Source organism: Pleurodeles waltl, chromosome 3_1, assembly GCF_031143425.1.
Source record: "Pleurodeles waltl isolate 20211129_DDA chromosome 3_1, aPleWal1.hap1.20221129, whole genome shotgun sequence".
Lineage (NCBI taxonomy): Eukaryota > Metazoa > Chordata > Amphibia > Caudata > Salamandridae > Pleurodeles > Pleurodeles waltl.
In genome coordinates this window covers 797,018,790-797,035,696 of record NC_090440.1, presented here as the reverse complement: position 1 = coordinate 797,035,696, position 16,907 = coordinate 797,018,790, and the positions used below count along the sequence as shown (strand labels likewise).

Below are 16,907 nucleotides of genomic sequence, written 5' to 3'. Positions count from 1 at the left end.
CTTGTATTGGAGTGTCCTATCAAACTGGGTCACTAATGGCTGTACCTTTCCTGTATCTGCTTTCCTTCGTACACATGTATAAAATTACTCAAACTCAGCAGTTCTGAACACTACAGAAAGTTACTTTAGAAGTCACTGCAGAAATCTTCTCATATACAATTTCTTGGCAGCGACCACTGCAGAATAAACTACATACCAGAGTTTTCCAGCAATGTTGCAGTCTCCTAGATATAAATGCCTCTTAGGACGGATTATTTTGCATTCACACTTTCTTTTGTGAACATGGCATTTAGGATAAGGACAATGTTATTTAACAGGACAAGGCCCTTTCCAAAATAGCAAGACAACCATGTATCACCATCCTCAAAGAGAGAAGTTACTCATGGGTCCAACTTTTAAGTCTTCAAGCTCGACCTCTTCTCTTTGCAGCTCCCTCAGACGTGTCATTGTTCAGATCGCAGCAGTTTTCCATAGATGGAAATATGTAAAAAAAAAATGCTGCACCACTGTCTCTCCCTTAAGAGTCCTGAAAAATGTTAGCATGTGAAATCTGATCTCAGACGAAATGGATTATTGGAAGGAATCCAGGTCATGAGATGTTTTACCATGGAACCTTTCATGGGGAAAAATCCTGCTTCGATTAAACATCTGTTATGTCTTAATTACATTTCGTATAGTTCATTACCTCAGCCCCTAAACCAACCATGTACGAAATACAGGGCAATATGTGTGTGTTTTTTTAAATTATATCACTGCACCAACATAGTCTTCATGTGAGAATGAGCGGTTTCATTTTGATGTGTAGTAATAGCAGGCAGCAAGTATCTCATTTTTGTGATGTCTGACCAGCTCTTTCTTGCTTTGTGTCCTGTTGTTTTGGCAAGTGTGCAAGCAAATCTGCAAAGTCTTTTAAAATTCAAGCCCCCATTATGAGTCTGGCGGTCGCTAGACCATCAGGCTCACGGATGGCCGTCGGACTGCCGCCAATGTAGCGGTCTGAGCGCTATATTTTAACCATGGCGGTTGGGCTGCGGTGGGACCGACAGCTCCACCAGGATCAGGGATCCCGGAGGTCTGGTGGCAGGTGGCGGTCCTAATCCACCAGGGCAGTGCTGCAAGCAGCACTGCCCTAGGGATTATGACCTCGTTCTCCACCGTCCATTTCATGGCGGTAGCACCTCCATGAAAAGGCAGGCAGAGAACAGGTGCAGAAGCCCCCCTGGCAAGCACCCTCGCAATGTTCACTGTCAGTGAACATTGCAGGAGTGCTGGTGCCCCCTGCATCTTACACCTTTGCCACCGGCTCGATTATGAGCACAGGACAATGTTATAGGCGGTTTCCCACTAGACCAGTGGGTGGAAACTCAGGTTTTGCCCCCTGACCTAGAAGGAAACTCTTAATGGGCCCGGTGGGGAGGTAGCCAATATGGCGGCAACCTCCCCATCGGAAATTCGGCAGATGGTCTAAACCGTCCGCCGAACTCGTAATGAGGCCCACAGTATCTTTACATGCAGAAGCGCACGAAGAAGGGCATCTCTAGTGGCTGCATGTTGGTGCTGGGTGTAAGAGGAAAGATCTTTCCACTCCATAACTAGGGAGTGGATATCTGCTCCCGTCCCCTCTGTTAGGGGTTGTTCAAGACAGTGCACATACTTCGAGTACATGGACTCCCATACATTCTTACAAACTGTACCTCACTTTAAATTCCTTAATTCCACACTTCTCAGGTTCTCCCCAGTTCATATTGTCAGATGACCTTCTGAGTTGATCTTTACCACTGCTAACTGCTAAAACTAGTCTTTACCACCTACAGACACTTTGGTTTCCATACTTACATTGCTTTACAACATCAATCTGCAAAGATTGACCAGTTTTGATCATACGAGATCACATATTAGCTCCCATTATTACCACATACATTAACCAAATGTTTATCCAAAAGTCCTAGCATGCAATCATTAGATCACATGATATAAAATTCACTAAGGTCCCATACAGGGGAAACTAAAACTATTTTGTGCTACGTTAGCACACATATCTAGATATGCCCTTTCACAACATATGATGAGCTGTGTGAAAACGTTAGGCCCGATTCACAAATCTGAAAATTGCAGAGAGGGATTTCTACCAGGACATCATTTTCGGACTTTCTAGGATCCAGAAACATTCACAGAAATGTGCCTGGAAACCTGTACAGGGTCATAGGATCTCCTCTGAAAACACTCTTTTTTCTTCCATCGGTTAGGTGCTAATGTGTTTCCCCTGTGGAAACCCCTACACCCTCAAAAAACTCTGGCCAAAAGAAATATTATACAAATAACATGCCTTTGTTTTAAGAAGAAGCATGTTATTGCAGTTTTAAAAAGGCAACAGTACTTAACTGCAATGTTTAAATAGGTTTAGACCTATTTAAATATTGCCATCTTTCTAAAAATAATTGTGAAAAATTCTGAGGGGGGGCCCAATGATTTTTATTTTTGAACTTGGGGGGCGCGGCATTAAAAAGATTGAAGACCACTGTTCTAGAGGGATGATAGGTGGCTTTTCAATTGTGTGGAAAATACTGATAACTCAAAGGAAAAAGGCTAATATCACTTCTGGGACTGGTGCATGAATCAAAGGTTCTTAATAGAGAGGGAAACAAAAGAGTTTGGACAGGAGGGAGGATGCACCATAAATTAGAGGGCTAGCATATTTATGTTTGTATAGCTGCAACAGCATACGAATGCAGGATTATGAAAGGGGAATAGGTATTATTGGTAAAGCACCAGCAGCAAGCAAGTCCTGTGATAGGAAGAAATGAGGGCGGAGCAACTTAATGGTGCTTACAGATGAATGGACCACACACAAAGGATGTACAGTCTAGATACTTAGTAAAATACGTCTTAAAAATTACAAAATATATAAAACAAAACCAATAGCTGCCAGACACAAGTGATAGTGTAGGACTCTGAACAAAACTGAATAATATAAAAAAAAAACCTTAACACTTCCAACAAAGAAAACAGCAACGATATGCATTTTAATGGCAGCTACCAAATTTATACAGCATCAAACACTGATACAGGGGAAGCTCTCTGGTTCAAAGCCGGACAAATGGACATAGTGCATGTTCTGGACAGAGGTCTCAAATTCAGTAATATATTTCCCAGCACTATAAGTAAATTAATTAAAAGAGATTTTGAAGCAGAACCCCTTACATTAGCAAAGGAACAAAGCAGGCTTTGGTTCTCTATTTGCAATTATATAGGCGTTCATGGCAGGGCCACTTATAAATGTTTTTGCATTTAATTCAGTAGGAGGGATGCGGAGGCAGTTCACAGAGCCAGGGCGAAGATAGGTACCAAGGGAAAAACTCAAAACAATTACCATCATCGGAGGGGAACGTCTGCAAACATCCTTTAATGATGCCAAGTTATCATTACCCAATAGAAATACGAGTTCCTGTTAAGACCAGCAGATTCTCAAAGATCCTTAAATAGAAGCAGCGACAACACGAGCTGCTGATCTACACGACAGGCTCACTTGACAGGCCGAAGTTCTTCAATTACAAAAGCAGCATTGTAATGCTGGTATATGATGATGAGCCTGTGACGATAATCTGTTAGACCCCTCCTCCTTAGCGTTACTGTTTTACGAGTTAACAGCTGACAATCTCTTTGGAAACTGTAATAAAACTTAAAATAAGTTCAGTGCATCAATTCTCAGTGGGCTAGAGGACGTACCGAAATTATTAAAAATAGAACAGGGTGCTGCCAGTTTAGGTTTCAACCCTGGAAATGGCACGAAGATGAAGTGTTAATGTAAGGTAGTGACATGACAACCTCAGCAGTTGACATGTCGCAAACATGCTGCTGTGATGCCAGTCTCCAGGCCCCAACCCCTACAGAGAGACTCATGATACCTTCAGGCACGGGTCACCTGCCTAGTGTCTATATGTAATAATATAATTACCCACCCCAATAATTATAGTTATAATAAATGCTTTCCACACTGACCCTTAACAACCATTGCCATCTGGGGCCATTTTGCAAAAAGTGCCTCATAGTAGCAACAAGCATTTGTTTCTTCTTCTTGCGCCCCCGGGCACTTTGCTATAATAGAAGGAATGGGTCTGCAGATGCTTATGCAGCCTCTTCTACAATGCTAAAGTGCCCTGTGTGCATGAGGCCCCTTCTATAACATGGACTGCGCTGGTGCACATCTTGCTTTGGCGTTACAACTAGAATGCATTCCCTCATTTGATTGGTCCAGGACCCCATTCAGATGAGGGAACTCTTTGCCATTGGTCAGGTTCTTACTACAGACGCAGGCACCATGGCAAACAGATTGAGAGGAGACATACAGATTGTGAGCCACCTAGAGGGGGCTCAAACTCACTGTGATCCACAGCGCGCTCTCTCGGGGTGGGACGTCGGGGCTCCTCCCAGGCACTCTCTTGCAGGTGGGTGCAGCAACACACTTAAGGCGGGGTCTCTGCTTTGCCTATGAAGTGAGGCTGGGCACCTCCAGTAAAAGAGAGATGTCGTTTCTAGCCATGGCCTTGTCTGTCACTAATGCGCTCTCACTGGTATCAGAAGTAACTTTCCAGAGTTTGCACCTCCACAGAGGATGCACAGTTTTTTGCAATCTGACACACAGCCCTACTTTTCACTGGGCACACCTAGTTAAGCATGACCTGCTGACACAAATAGTGACAGTGCACCTGTTCTGTAATACGGCCATTGGTTTGTCCCTCTTGCAATTTTTGCTCAAGACCAATACAATTTGCAGGTTTTTTGGCAACCAGCAAAAAACAAACCTAAAACGCTTCTATCGGGTCTATGAAATGAGAAACAAGTATCCTCTAGCACAAATGAGAAATAGACACAAACATAAACACACTAAAGGATAGACACAGTTTTCGACAGCTGCTGAGAGTTGCATTTATTGTTTGGTAGAGAACACAATTTCACAAAATATTGTCAGGATAAATTCAGGGCAGTGAACCACCACCGCCTTTAACAGTCCAATGGTCAACTTGTTCATTTAAGTGCAAGTGGGTATTCCCTGACCCCCAAGCTCTGTGTCTACCTCTGCCATGGTCAGATTGCTCGCTGCTCAGGAGCTTAGTGTGACCATAGCATTCTGCCTTCACTGCTGAGTAGGTCACCAGGGAGTATTTCAGAACATTCCCATTGAGAAAAAAGGTGGTGAAAGGGAACGTGAGAGAAAGAAGCCCTGAAAACCATGGGGGTTGTAATACCATATACTCTTGCAACCAGTCGTGGCATGCGACACCGGGAAGGGGTGGGGCGGTGCGGGGGGATGGGTTGTAGATAAAAATTAAACGAAAAAGAAAAACACTTACCTCCTCCGTCGCTCGCCGTGCACCATCCCTCGTTGCTCCTGCAGTCACTGGCTCCAAGGCTGCCCTGCATCCAATCATGACCCTGCTCAAAGCAGTGTCATGATTGGCTGAGAGCGCCGAGTCAGGGTGCTCCCAGGCATAATGGGAGCCTAGTGGCCGGGCTTGAGAGAGCCTACTGCGCATGTGTGTTTCGCCAGGACACTGTGCTGAGCGGCCCCTCTGGAGCTCAGGTCCCTTGCATCACAGGGGCTGTGGGGGCCTTTGTTACGCAAGTGGCTGCTGGCTATAAAACTAAAGTTGTCAGGTAAAATGCACGGGGTGAAGAGCCCGATGCAGGAAGGACTCAAGAGACAGAGACTGTCACAGAATTAAATGGGACTAGGAAAGGGCATACGTATACAGTCTCTATCCCTTGAGAAAACAAAACAGAAGGAAGGGCTAACAACACAACAACCATGCTTAATGTGAGGTGCGTGCAGACTGTAAATGAGATGTAAGCAGCCGAAGCAGCATACAACATTGTCAACGAGGATGAAGCTGTCCAAAACTTTGATTACTTTTGATGGATTTTGAAGTACCCTAGATGTGATGTGTGGGCTTACAACAAATGAGATTGTGGCTACTGTCTTAGATCACGAAGCCTGAATTGAGTATCTTCTGGATCAAATGAAAACAACCCCATAGTTTGGAATAAGAAACGAATGTCAGTTTATCACAGGGTCTGTGTTCTGGGAAACCAGATATAACCAGAAATGCCACTTGCCATCTGGCCAGTATAAGGAACCCTGACATTATGTGGAACACTAAAACTTTTCTTTGTTTGTGACGAAAGCAAACAAATGCCTACATTCTTACTGCAGGTTCATAAATATAGAAATCAATCTGGGTAGGCAGGAAAGGGGAATAATTGGAATGCTTCTCTTTTTAGGGTACCCTTCAATGTTGCCATCATTTAGCAGTGCCCCAAAAACTATAACAGATGCCTTTACCACGTGTGGCACAATAAAGCATAAACCTCTTAATGTGCGGTGCTCGAGCTGATGTGCTCAGAGATGACAATAAAGACTCCAAAGTGATAAACTCTTTTGAGGAGGTCCATTTTGTAATAATTGTTAACAGGAGCTTTTATGCGCTAATTTCAGGACCTCAGATAAAATACAACATAGGTGCGTTTTATTTACACTTTTATGTATTTGCTGAGCAGGGCAAGGCCAGTTCAGGTATTGAAGTAATGAATCGTAATGAGATACAGAACAGGGTAATTGAAGCTGCTACTTTGTCGTGCAAATGCAATATATATGTCCTGTTGGTTGCCCTAGTCACAGCGCTTTCTCCTGACATTATTCTGGCCTTTTCTCAACAATAGTAATAGTGTATGTATGAAAGATGCTCAACGTTGAGATTAGGTATTATTCTAACAAAAAGTGCAGAAATCACATATTATGCTACAGCACCCTCAACCCGTTGAACTTGAACACCTAGTCACACCTTCCTTACAAAAAATAAAAATTACCTCTTTATTTTTACAACAAAATTTATGCAATTTACAATTCTTTTGACCCCTAAAATCCCCCTGAAAAAAGGTAATCTTCTAGAAAGAATCTTCCTCCATCTCATGGGATGCCTCACTAGCCCAATTTAAACCAGTGTAAGAAATGGATATTGCATTAAAAATTCTATCTTACAAATTAGGCTCCCCCCCGTACCCCTAGCAGCTATCATAAGATATCTAGGATCTTAGTGCCAATCTTCACACAATTCACAAACACCTCCTTTTTGAATGCTCAATACCCAGATATTTGGAAAAACATGCTAGTAAGTCCTCTGCTCCCTGAAGGCCTGCCCAACTTCTGAACCATTTACTTTTTGCCTTTCCATGCCAAAGTAGCAGAAAAGGCAATCAAAAACCAACTGCCATCATAACTGGAATAAGAGAATTCATTAGATAGTTAATATTCAAGTTTTCACCCTGAACACGGTACTGAAACAGTCTTATTGGCGGTCTCAGTACACTTACGAGTTACTTTTGATTTTCTGCCCTTCTACTAGCCTTAAACAGTGTCTCTAATGTTATTCTGATAGATCAACTCTTCAATTTAGGCATCTGTAATAGATCACAATCCATTACTCAAGGCCATTACTCACAGTCTTCCTCCTCAGTCTTGTGTGGATTAACATTAGGATCTCGTCTGAGCCCAAAACTACGTAATGCCTTCATGGCACTATTAGGTGATGTAGACACATGGCTTTCAGATATTTTTTATATGCTTTTGACTCCCAGCTAATAATATTAATCTCCCAGGACTCCACCACTAATCTAAAAAGCCATTTGAACTGCCTAAAAGTACTGGCGGAGTGGATGAACTATATCTGTCTCAAGTTAATTAGGGAAAATGTAGAAGAATGTATGTTTGGTATTCAAAATGCCATCTGGCTCCAGCATCATGGCCAATCATCCTTGCCAAGGCTCACTGAGACAACAAGAAGAGGGAGCTGCTGCTTTGGTGGTAATCTTTCTTTTACCTCACAAAATGTCTATATATCCTCTACTTCTTTTGCTTTACTAAGCTCTATAAAAACGGTATTCTTTTCCTGTCTCTGACAGTGAGTAAGATGACGGTCATGCACTTATTACAAGCAGATTATGGTAATTCCCTGCACCTTAGGCTAGCCAATACATTTCTTAATTGAGTGCAAGTTGTGCAAAATGCAGCACCTAGAACTCAATCTCCATAACAGACAATTGTTTTTCACATGGCTAAGACAACCGACTTGACTCTCAGTAAACAGATTCTGTTCAAACCACTATGTTTTGTCATTATGGTCTTAGCCAATAAATGTCCATCCCACCTAAAGCACCTGCCTCAGCATTGGGGGCCCTGGGTGTTTTACTACATTATCAAGTTGGGCATATAATCTTACCATAATATTGTTGCATTTACAGTGTAATACCTAGAATACGGTGGTCCGACCGTCACTGTGAATCTGGCAGTCCTTGGACCTCCAGACTCCTACTGAGGCCCTCAGTAGTAGAAGGGATGTGTTTAGGATTAGTATAATTAGTATTTTGGTGTTTTATATTGGTTAAGTGTTAGTCTGGAGGTACAGTTTTAGTGGTGTAGTGCTGCAGGCCCTTATCTATTATGTATGCTTTAATATCATTTTTAGTAAGGTGTATTATGCATTTGTTGAGTTATTGTTATTTGATTTGTTATGTGTATGGGATGAGTTCTATTGCGTTGGTGGGTATTTTGTATTTTTTACATATCTTTCTTTGGACTGGAGTTTCTTTTACCTGTTTTTTAAAAAAACTATGTTTATTGGCATTTATCAGCACAGTACATACAGTACATCAAAAGACATATGACCAGCAAATGGCCAAAGTGGCACCAAGTTGAAACCTACTCTTAACTCCCCCCCCAACTTTCCTGATCCCCATTTCCCTGATAGATGGGAACATAAAAAGTTTTATGTATCGCATCCAAGTTTCCTTACCACTCCACTTTCTACCATTGCCACCTCTCAGAAATGTAGTGCACATACACTTAACTCAGGGATGCTGTTCCCCTTGACAACTTGGATATATGGCCAGCCACCATACCCAAATTATCCACACCACTGGAACCCCTAAGGAACTCCCACTGGAAGGCATCACCCCTCAGTCACAGGCCACGGCATCCTATGAAGGCAACCAGATCCTTTCATACTTTCGAAGCCATCTATAAATCTATATATCTGCTTCTCTGCCCACATACACAAACTGAGATTCGATTCCCATTCCCGCAATGTTGACAGGACCGGGTTCACCACTGCCTGGCAATGTCCCTTCTTGCTACCCCCAGTGCCACGTTACAGAAGAGCGGGGCATACCTTGCCAAGGTCTGCTCCCCTCATATATCCACAGCTGAGGGGTAAGCTGTATGCGTATCTCCAACACCTCCATTATTCGTGACTCCACTCTCGCCCAATACTTCTGTATTAGTGGGCATTCCCATAGTGTATGAAGTACCATACCTCTCTGGCAGAGGCCAAAGTTGCATCTCCCCAATCTGTGTAAGCATTCCCTCATGAAGTACGCTCTGTGTAAGAGCTTCAAGTAGGCTAGGCGAAAACTGGCCCTGATTACTACCTTCCGTAGATAGCTGCAGGCCTCATCCCAGGCCTTGTCCTCCTGTACTCAAGGTCTCGTTCCCAGTGATCCCAAAGGGGGTGTGGGGTCAAAGCAGGGAGGTTACGAGCCAACAGAGTGGAATACACTAAAGAGATGGCATGTGTATGCAGGGGGACAAGAGTGCCCTGTATTCTAGTGGGGATTCCTCCAGCAGGTCTTCCAGCATGAAAACGTAGCCTTTAAGAATATGTTAAATCTGTATGTATCTGAGATATTGACTGCCCAACATCTCATATTCGGCCTGTAATTCCTGAAAAGTAATCAACCTGCCATCCCTTAAGACATTTCCCACTACAGAGATACCCAGCACATCTCACTTCTTATGGCATCCAATATTCCTGAGCCCTTTCAGTGTCTCTGCTTTCCGCAGTGGAGTCGCCAGTGTGAACCCCCATTCTAGCCCATGAGCCTCTTGGCCCTCCACCAGATATTGAGCACCAGCGCCGTTGGTGTGAAAGACCTCACAACGTCTTCCCCCATACAGATAGCACAGATATCCCACTGGATCTATCACTCTCCTAACAGCTTAAAGAGAGGGCTCAGTCTGATCGGAGAAGGCCCAGTCATTCACCATTTCCAAGAGAGCCGCGAAAATACTTCCTGATATTTAGCAAGGCAATGCTCCGATCCCAAGCCTCCTAGTCAACGTTGTTAGGTCTCTAGGGGTGATCTTGTTTACCTGCCAGAAAAACCTGTCCGGCACTGCATAGGGTGTATTCTGGAGGACGTATAGGAACTTGGGGAGATAGATAAATTTAAGGAACACTGCCCTGCATAGCAAGGACAGCAGGAGGCTGCACCAGTGACCCACATCTTGCTTGTAAGCTTCTGGAATACCCCCCAGATTAGCACAGAAGAAACACTGACAGTCAGATGTAACATAAATACCCAAGTACTTGAAACCTCCCGATTCCCACTTAACAGGGAAGACTCCCTTTAAGAAGGCATCACTCTGTCAGTGAATATACCACCGATTTTTCCCAGTGTACTTCTTATAGTTCCGTAGACTCAGTGTACTTCCTGTAGACCCGCAATACCTCCAATACACACAGCAGTGACTGGTTGGGCTCTTCCTGAAACAAGAGAGTGTCATCTGCTTACAGGAATATTGCATCCTCACATCCCGGGGCCCAACGCAAAACCCAGATCTGGGCATCCTTTCAGATCCAGCTCACCAGTGGTTAAAGAGCAAACATGAACAATAGCGGAGAAAGCGGGCATCTGTGCCTTTTGCCTCTCCTGATCCTTATATCCTCTGACTGCAATCTATTCACAGTCACCCAGGCAATGTGGTACTGGTAGAGCAATTTTACCCATCCCAGAAATGAACCGCCAAATCCCATCTTCTCCAACACTGCCGACAGGTACGACCATTCCAGGGAATCAAATGGCTTCTCTGCATCTAACAACAATATAATCACGGGATCCTGAATTGTCCCACTTTGCACCAAATACTCATCAGTGTGGTGTGTTGCCCATGCTGCGTGAAGCCCGACTGGACTGCCTTCACTAGGGTTTCCAATATCTGCAACATAGGGTTTGCTAGCACCCTCGTCTGTATTTTGGTCTCTACATTGACCACGGATATTGGGTGATAGAATGCAAACTCCTCCCTTGGCGTCTCTTCTCCTTGTAAATTAGGACAATCAATGCCCGACACAGGTCTTCTGGTAGCTCCCCCTCTTTGCCCTGCGCCCAAATGCAATTAAAAAACTCTGTTAGAAGCCATTCGGGCCCGGAGCCCACCCTTTTTCAGGTGGGTGAGAGCCTCTGCAATCTCAGAATGAGAACTCTCTGCTTCTGGGTCTTCATGGTCCTAGTCAGCTCGCATGGGCATCGGAAGATCCTTGACAAAGCCCAACAGACCCTCCGCATCATCAGTAGCATAGGAACTATTCACATTGCTCATGTGCGACACCAGTACCTTAGCAATGGCCTCTGGCTTCTACACCTGGGTTCCATTGCTACCTTTTAGGTCTCTTATCCACCTCTACCCTTCATCTCAACTCGCAAGCCAGGCTAATACCTTTGCGGCCTTGTCTCCAAGCTCATGGACTCGCCCCTGCTTGGCCTAAAAATGGGCCCTGGCCTCCTGATGTGCCATCACCCAGTATTCATCCTGGGTCTTTTCAACCATAGTCACCAGATTTGGCACTGGACCATCTGTGAACACAGCCTCTGACTCTTTATTCTCTAGGCCCACACATCCTATCTCCCTCTACCTCCTGAAATCAGATGTCCCAGTATGACCATCTTGCAGGCCTCCCATTATACAACCAGAGAGGACACTGTACCCTAGGTTTCATCAAAATACTTTGCAGACTCCATTACCAACTGTGTCCTGGTGCCCCAATCCATCAGCTCTCTGGGATCTAATCTCCATCCCCCTCTCCATGTCCCGCATGGCACCTGGCACATCACCATCTTTGGAGAGTGACCTAAGATTACCACGGCAGTTATTGTGCTTACCCCAACAACCAGTCTGGTGCCCAGGGACTAACAGCTAATCTGTTCTGGAAGGGGGCCTCAGAGCATTAGCCATGTAGGAGACCTATCTTTGATCTGGATGCTCCCCATGCCACAAGTCCGCCAAACCCAAAGACCCCAAAAACATTTCTAGGCGGGTATCCATCCTTGGCAGTATCCAGGACTGTGTCACTCTGACCTGAACTCTTAAGCACCATTGTTTCTCTCTAAAACTGTCATTCATTTGTTCAAAAGAAGGCAAAATCCAGAGTGATTTAACATTAATTTCAAAGTAGAACTTTGACACTTGTTCATTGTTACCAGGAGTGATGCCTGTAGTGTCAGAGGTGCATTGTTTGACTTAAGAGAGTTTGTGCATTACTTTTCACAATAAGATATTAGGCCAACAGTGCTTCTATTCTTCTTAAAACCCTTTCCCTCATTGGTCTGTCACTGGACTTTCTTAGTTTTCTGCTTACCTTTCAAAGCTGTCCTATTGCATGTAGTAGGACAACTCTGCCTCTTCTTCCTACTTGTTTTTCCATTTATAAATTCTTCTATTAGCTATCACTGCTTCATTTAACTTCGCCTGCCATTTCTTCACTGAAGTTTCTCAACTCTTTTTATCCCCCTTCACTACCTTCGCTCATCCTCCACAACACAGTTATTGTCTTTCTTTTACAAATGCATGATATTTTACCAATCTTTATACTTTAACCCTTCCACAGTTGAGGTGTGCTGTTTCCCTGTTTCCTCTACCTACTCCTCTCTAACCCCATCTTCTACCCCACAGACCAATTTGCCCCATCTCCTTCTGCTTGTTATTGCTAATTATTTTTCAATTCCAATCATCAGACCTTCTCCTGCTCATCATCCTTATTTCTCATATCTGTGACTTCTTGCCCCTTCATCTTAAGCTCGCCTTTTATCACTTTGACTAGTGTTCTTCTCACCATTGTTCTCCCACCTCTTCATTAGCCTGCACAATATGCTTTTAACTATATCATCCTTGTTTTATGTAAACTTTCCCCTTCTTCTTCTTCTTGACCTCTGTTACCTTTCATTACTTCTTCAACTCCATTTTCATTATCTCAGTTTGGTAGTCAAAAGTATCTGTGGTCTTCCATCAACTGAAATTCCTTCTTTATCTAGCGCTATAAATCCACCTGCTAACTAAGTTCTGCATCTCGAACCCTCCATCCATCATGTACCCCACCTCACAAAAAGAGTTTTCTTTGCTGGTCTCCAAAATTATGTAACACATGATTAATGGGTCTTCATTCCCATTTCTCAATTTTTCAAATCCCTATAAAACTGCATCTATTTTAGGAAATGCTCGCAGATGACGTTTTCCCATCTGCATAATTTTACTGCATTTTTGCTCTCACCTTTTCATTGTACTGCTTTATTGTGCTATTGTGTCATGGTTAGCATTTGACCTGTGGAATATTTATCTCATATATAGCACTTAGGCCAATAAATACATAATTATTATTCGTTCAATCAACTAAGAGTATGCTATAAGCCAGACAAGGACTATGGTGCACGGATGCCTGTGTTGGCGCTAGGCTGCTAATTTTACCGCCAGCGCACGGAGAGAGGACAGAAATGCGCGATATCTTGTAGATACAGCACATTTCTGCCCTTTCCCCATTGCGCAGCAAAACACTTGCTGCGCCTCTCTGCACCACGGGCCTTGTAAATAAGCTCCTCTGTTTATTGTCACCATGTAAATTATACAACATAAAATCAACAGTGGCATAAGCAATAAGACAAACAAACAAGGGAAGTAAACTAACTGAATCAGAGGCTGTTTTCTCAATGGTTCCTAATTGAATGAAACATCTGGCTCTATCAGTTTTGTTTTAGTTAGTTTTTGGTCTTTGTAAATGTCGACAGAAGGACTTATTTTTATTCATCTCCAAGAATAATAGACAAGTTTGTGAAAGAATAGTTAGTGAAACTGCCGTGCATAGATAATAAGCGTCCATTGCTTGAGAAAACAAAGGTTTGATGCACTTTTGGCTGTGTTTTTAAATTGAAGTAGTGAGTTTGCACAACTAGCATACATGGTCAAAGATAGCAGGAGAAGGTCAGGTGCATAGCTCACACACCCAAATTCAGAGGCCAGTGAACGATTGGCTGCCATGGAACAGCAGAAATTGAAATAATGAGGTAGTAAAATACGTTTCCAGGATGTCCTTGACATAGTGCAGGGAGGATCTGTAATGTTTGTGTTGCTAATTCCTTCTTTATTCATAAATTGAGGATGATCCGAAGTCTGCTTAAGCTGTAAAGACCTTAAGTTGAATGAAGACCAATAATGTCTAGCTTCTAAGTATGTTCTATAAAATTGATTGACAGACAACATCCATTTAAACAAAAAAGTCTGTGCTCTCTTACCGTGCCAAGGTTTCCCGGGGTACCTTACTCCCTCCTGCTCTCTGAGTGACGCTGGAGTTCTTGTTGGCAGTCATGGTCATTTCTGCACTCAATGATCCAAGATACCTGCAAGCAAACATTCAGTGTTGGATTGACTTCAGTCTAAACGAACAGGCACATTCTCAAAATGCACTTGCCAGATGTCTCCATTTCTATATTTTTTGCCTTTTTATTTCGCTGTTTTTTATCAACTGGTCCAACTTGTAAATTAATTATTGATGCCTACGATAACCTTGTCAAGAGAACCGTCATCTTTTTGCATCATAATATTATCAAAAAATAATTTGCAATTCAAAAGAAATAAAGAGAAAGAGTAACACAACACAAGCAACATTCCGGATGTTCCGCACTGTCCCACTTCGTGCTGCTGCGCACACTTAAGTCTGGGCATCAAGAGCAATCCAGGACAGTACAAATGTCCTAGTGCAGGGGAGGACACTTGATTGATCTAGTAACAGCATATTAGAGAAAACTGGGCCAGGTCTCTGAAGCTGCCCATCTTTCACTTTGTAGCAACAACTGGCATGTTTTTCAAAAGAGGCAGAGATCCTTCAGCAGGCAGAAGCACTGAATGACAGTACCTGCTTCCCCCTTCTGAGGCACACCCTTGGAGGTGCGCAGTCTGAGTGCCACTTATCTGTGGTGCACAGTCAATATGCCTCCTAACAGCCTCTTTGCATCTGCACTCACATCTGTAAAATAGAGTAGGTCCAAAGGCAACAGAGTCTCTCTTTTGCTTGGAGCCACTTGGGATCATGCCAGAGCACACTTCTTGCCGGTGTGATCTGTATTACAGAAGGGGTGGAGCAAGCATTTGTGGCACCTTATGTAATACTATAGAGCCCTAGGGATACATAAGCGGGTTCACATGCTTTGTGCACCCTAAAGGCACATTCTATACTACAGCCCAGAATGTATTACAGAAAGGAGTTCATAGTCTGTGGAAAAGTTCACTACTAATATATTGGTACTGAAGGTTTCAATGGCACTGTAAATCTCAGCTATTATGAGATGTTTAGTTTTAATCTAATCTTAATCTAGGTCTAAGACCTGTTCATTGCCTTAACACCCCTCTGACTCACATCATTTTTTGCTGAATTAAACTTATGTATGATCCTGTTTTTTGATCGACTAAGATTTGGACACCATCTTGACTCGATTTGTCTCTTGACATTGCCCTGATTAGTGTTATATATGAATCACATCATCCTACAGTTATATGCTTGGTCTATTCACAGATGTAAAAAATATTAGCAGGTGAATCTATACATTTGTATTCTGAAACCTTGCACTCTTGCATCCCACATTACCCAGATTGCTTCCAAGTCCCAGCAGCTTCATCACCTAACCTGAGCAGCACTGGTTTTGAGAAAATTCTCCTGCCAGTGATGCACCTTATAAATGCACCATGTATTTGTGTAAAGTAACTGAAATCTCTCCTGCCCATTTCTTTAGGATCAGGGGATAGGCTTCTTGTGGTCAGACCATGGTGAATGTTCCACTTGGTAGGTTTGGCAGAGTGGGTGGGTTTAGATGGGCCAATGAGCCCTTTATTAGTACTGAAAGTAAGAGGGGCCACAACCTGCTTAGACTCAACTAATGCATGATCTTTTTTAAAAGAAACTACTAAAGAGTTATGGTCACTAGCATAATTTGGAGAGATTTTAAAGTCAGTCACTAAAAAATTGAAAACATTTGAAATTAACAAAGTCAATAGTATTGGCTGTGTTCCCTCTTATAAAAGTTGTAAAAGTTGGATATAGCTTAGGAGTGGCCTTAACACAGTCACTCAAAAATACTGAGGGCCTGATTATGACCTTGATGGAGAGGATTACTCCATCACATATGTGACCGCTATCCTTCCCGCCATATTACAAAATCTATTATATACTATGGAACTTCTATTACGGCAGATGGGATATCTGTCATGTTTGTGATGGAATAATCCCCTCCGCCAAGGTCATAATCAGGCCCTAAGTCCTTAGAACATAGGATATTGTTCAATGTGCCCCATAGTTAGAATGTCTGAAATGTGTCATCACCTGACCATCCCTGTTCTCCAGGCCGCAAACCTACGAGTCACTGAACTCACACGGGGTGCAATTAAAGTCGCCAAGCCAGAGCAGGAAATGTGACTGATTGTTAGCCCTCACGTGCCAGGGAGAGGAGCCAACAGATTTGACATTAATAATGGGAAACTTGATAGAAATTAAAATGGCCAGACCTTCCATCACCCTCCTTGAGACAGGAGGGTTACAAAAAGAAAGAAATTAATTAATATGAATGCCTTCCATGGCCAATGTGTCTTGCTGGCAAATCAGATGAAATTCTTTGAGGAATCCCAGACAGTCATAATTTGGGGAGCTACGAGCCGATCCCAGCAACGTAACAGGATACTAATTTAAAAATGTTTTCAAAACCAATTGTTTTAGGAGGAGAACCCACACTTGGACCAGATTTCACAAATTAAGCTGTGA

General features: G+C 43.1%; 1 protein-coding gene across 3 annotated transcripts in view; it reads right to left on the bottom strand.

Annotated features, from left to right (window-relative positions):
* DENND2B (DENN domain containing 2B) overlaps positions 1-16,907 on the bottom strand; it is a 916,594-nt gene that overhangs the window by 495,749 nt on the left and 403,938 nt on the right. For all 3 annotated transcript variants that reach the window (XM_069223658.1, XM_069223659.1, XM_069223660.1), the window contains one exon: positions 14,392-14,496. In XM_069223658.1, coding sequence (XP_069079759.1) covers positions 14,392-14,471 — 80 coding nt within the window. In that variant the 5' untranslated portion in view covers positions 14,472-14,496. The remainder of the gene's footprint in view (positions 1-14,391; positions 14,497-16,907) is intronic.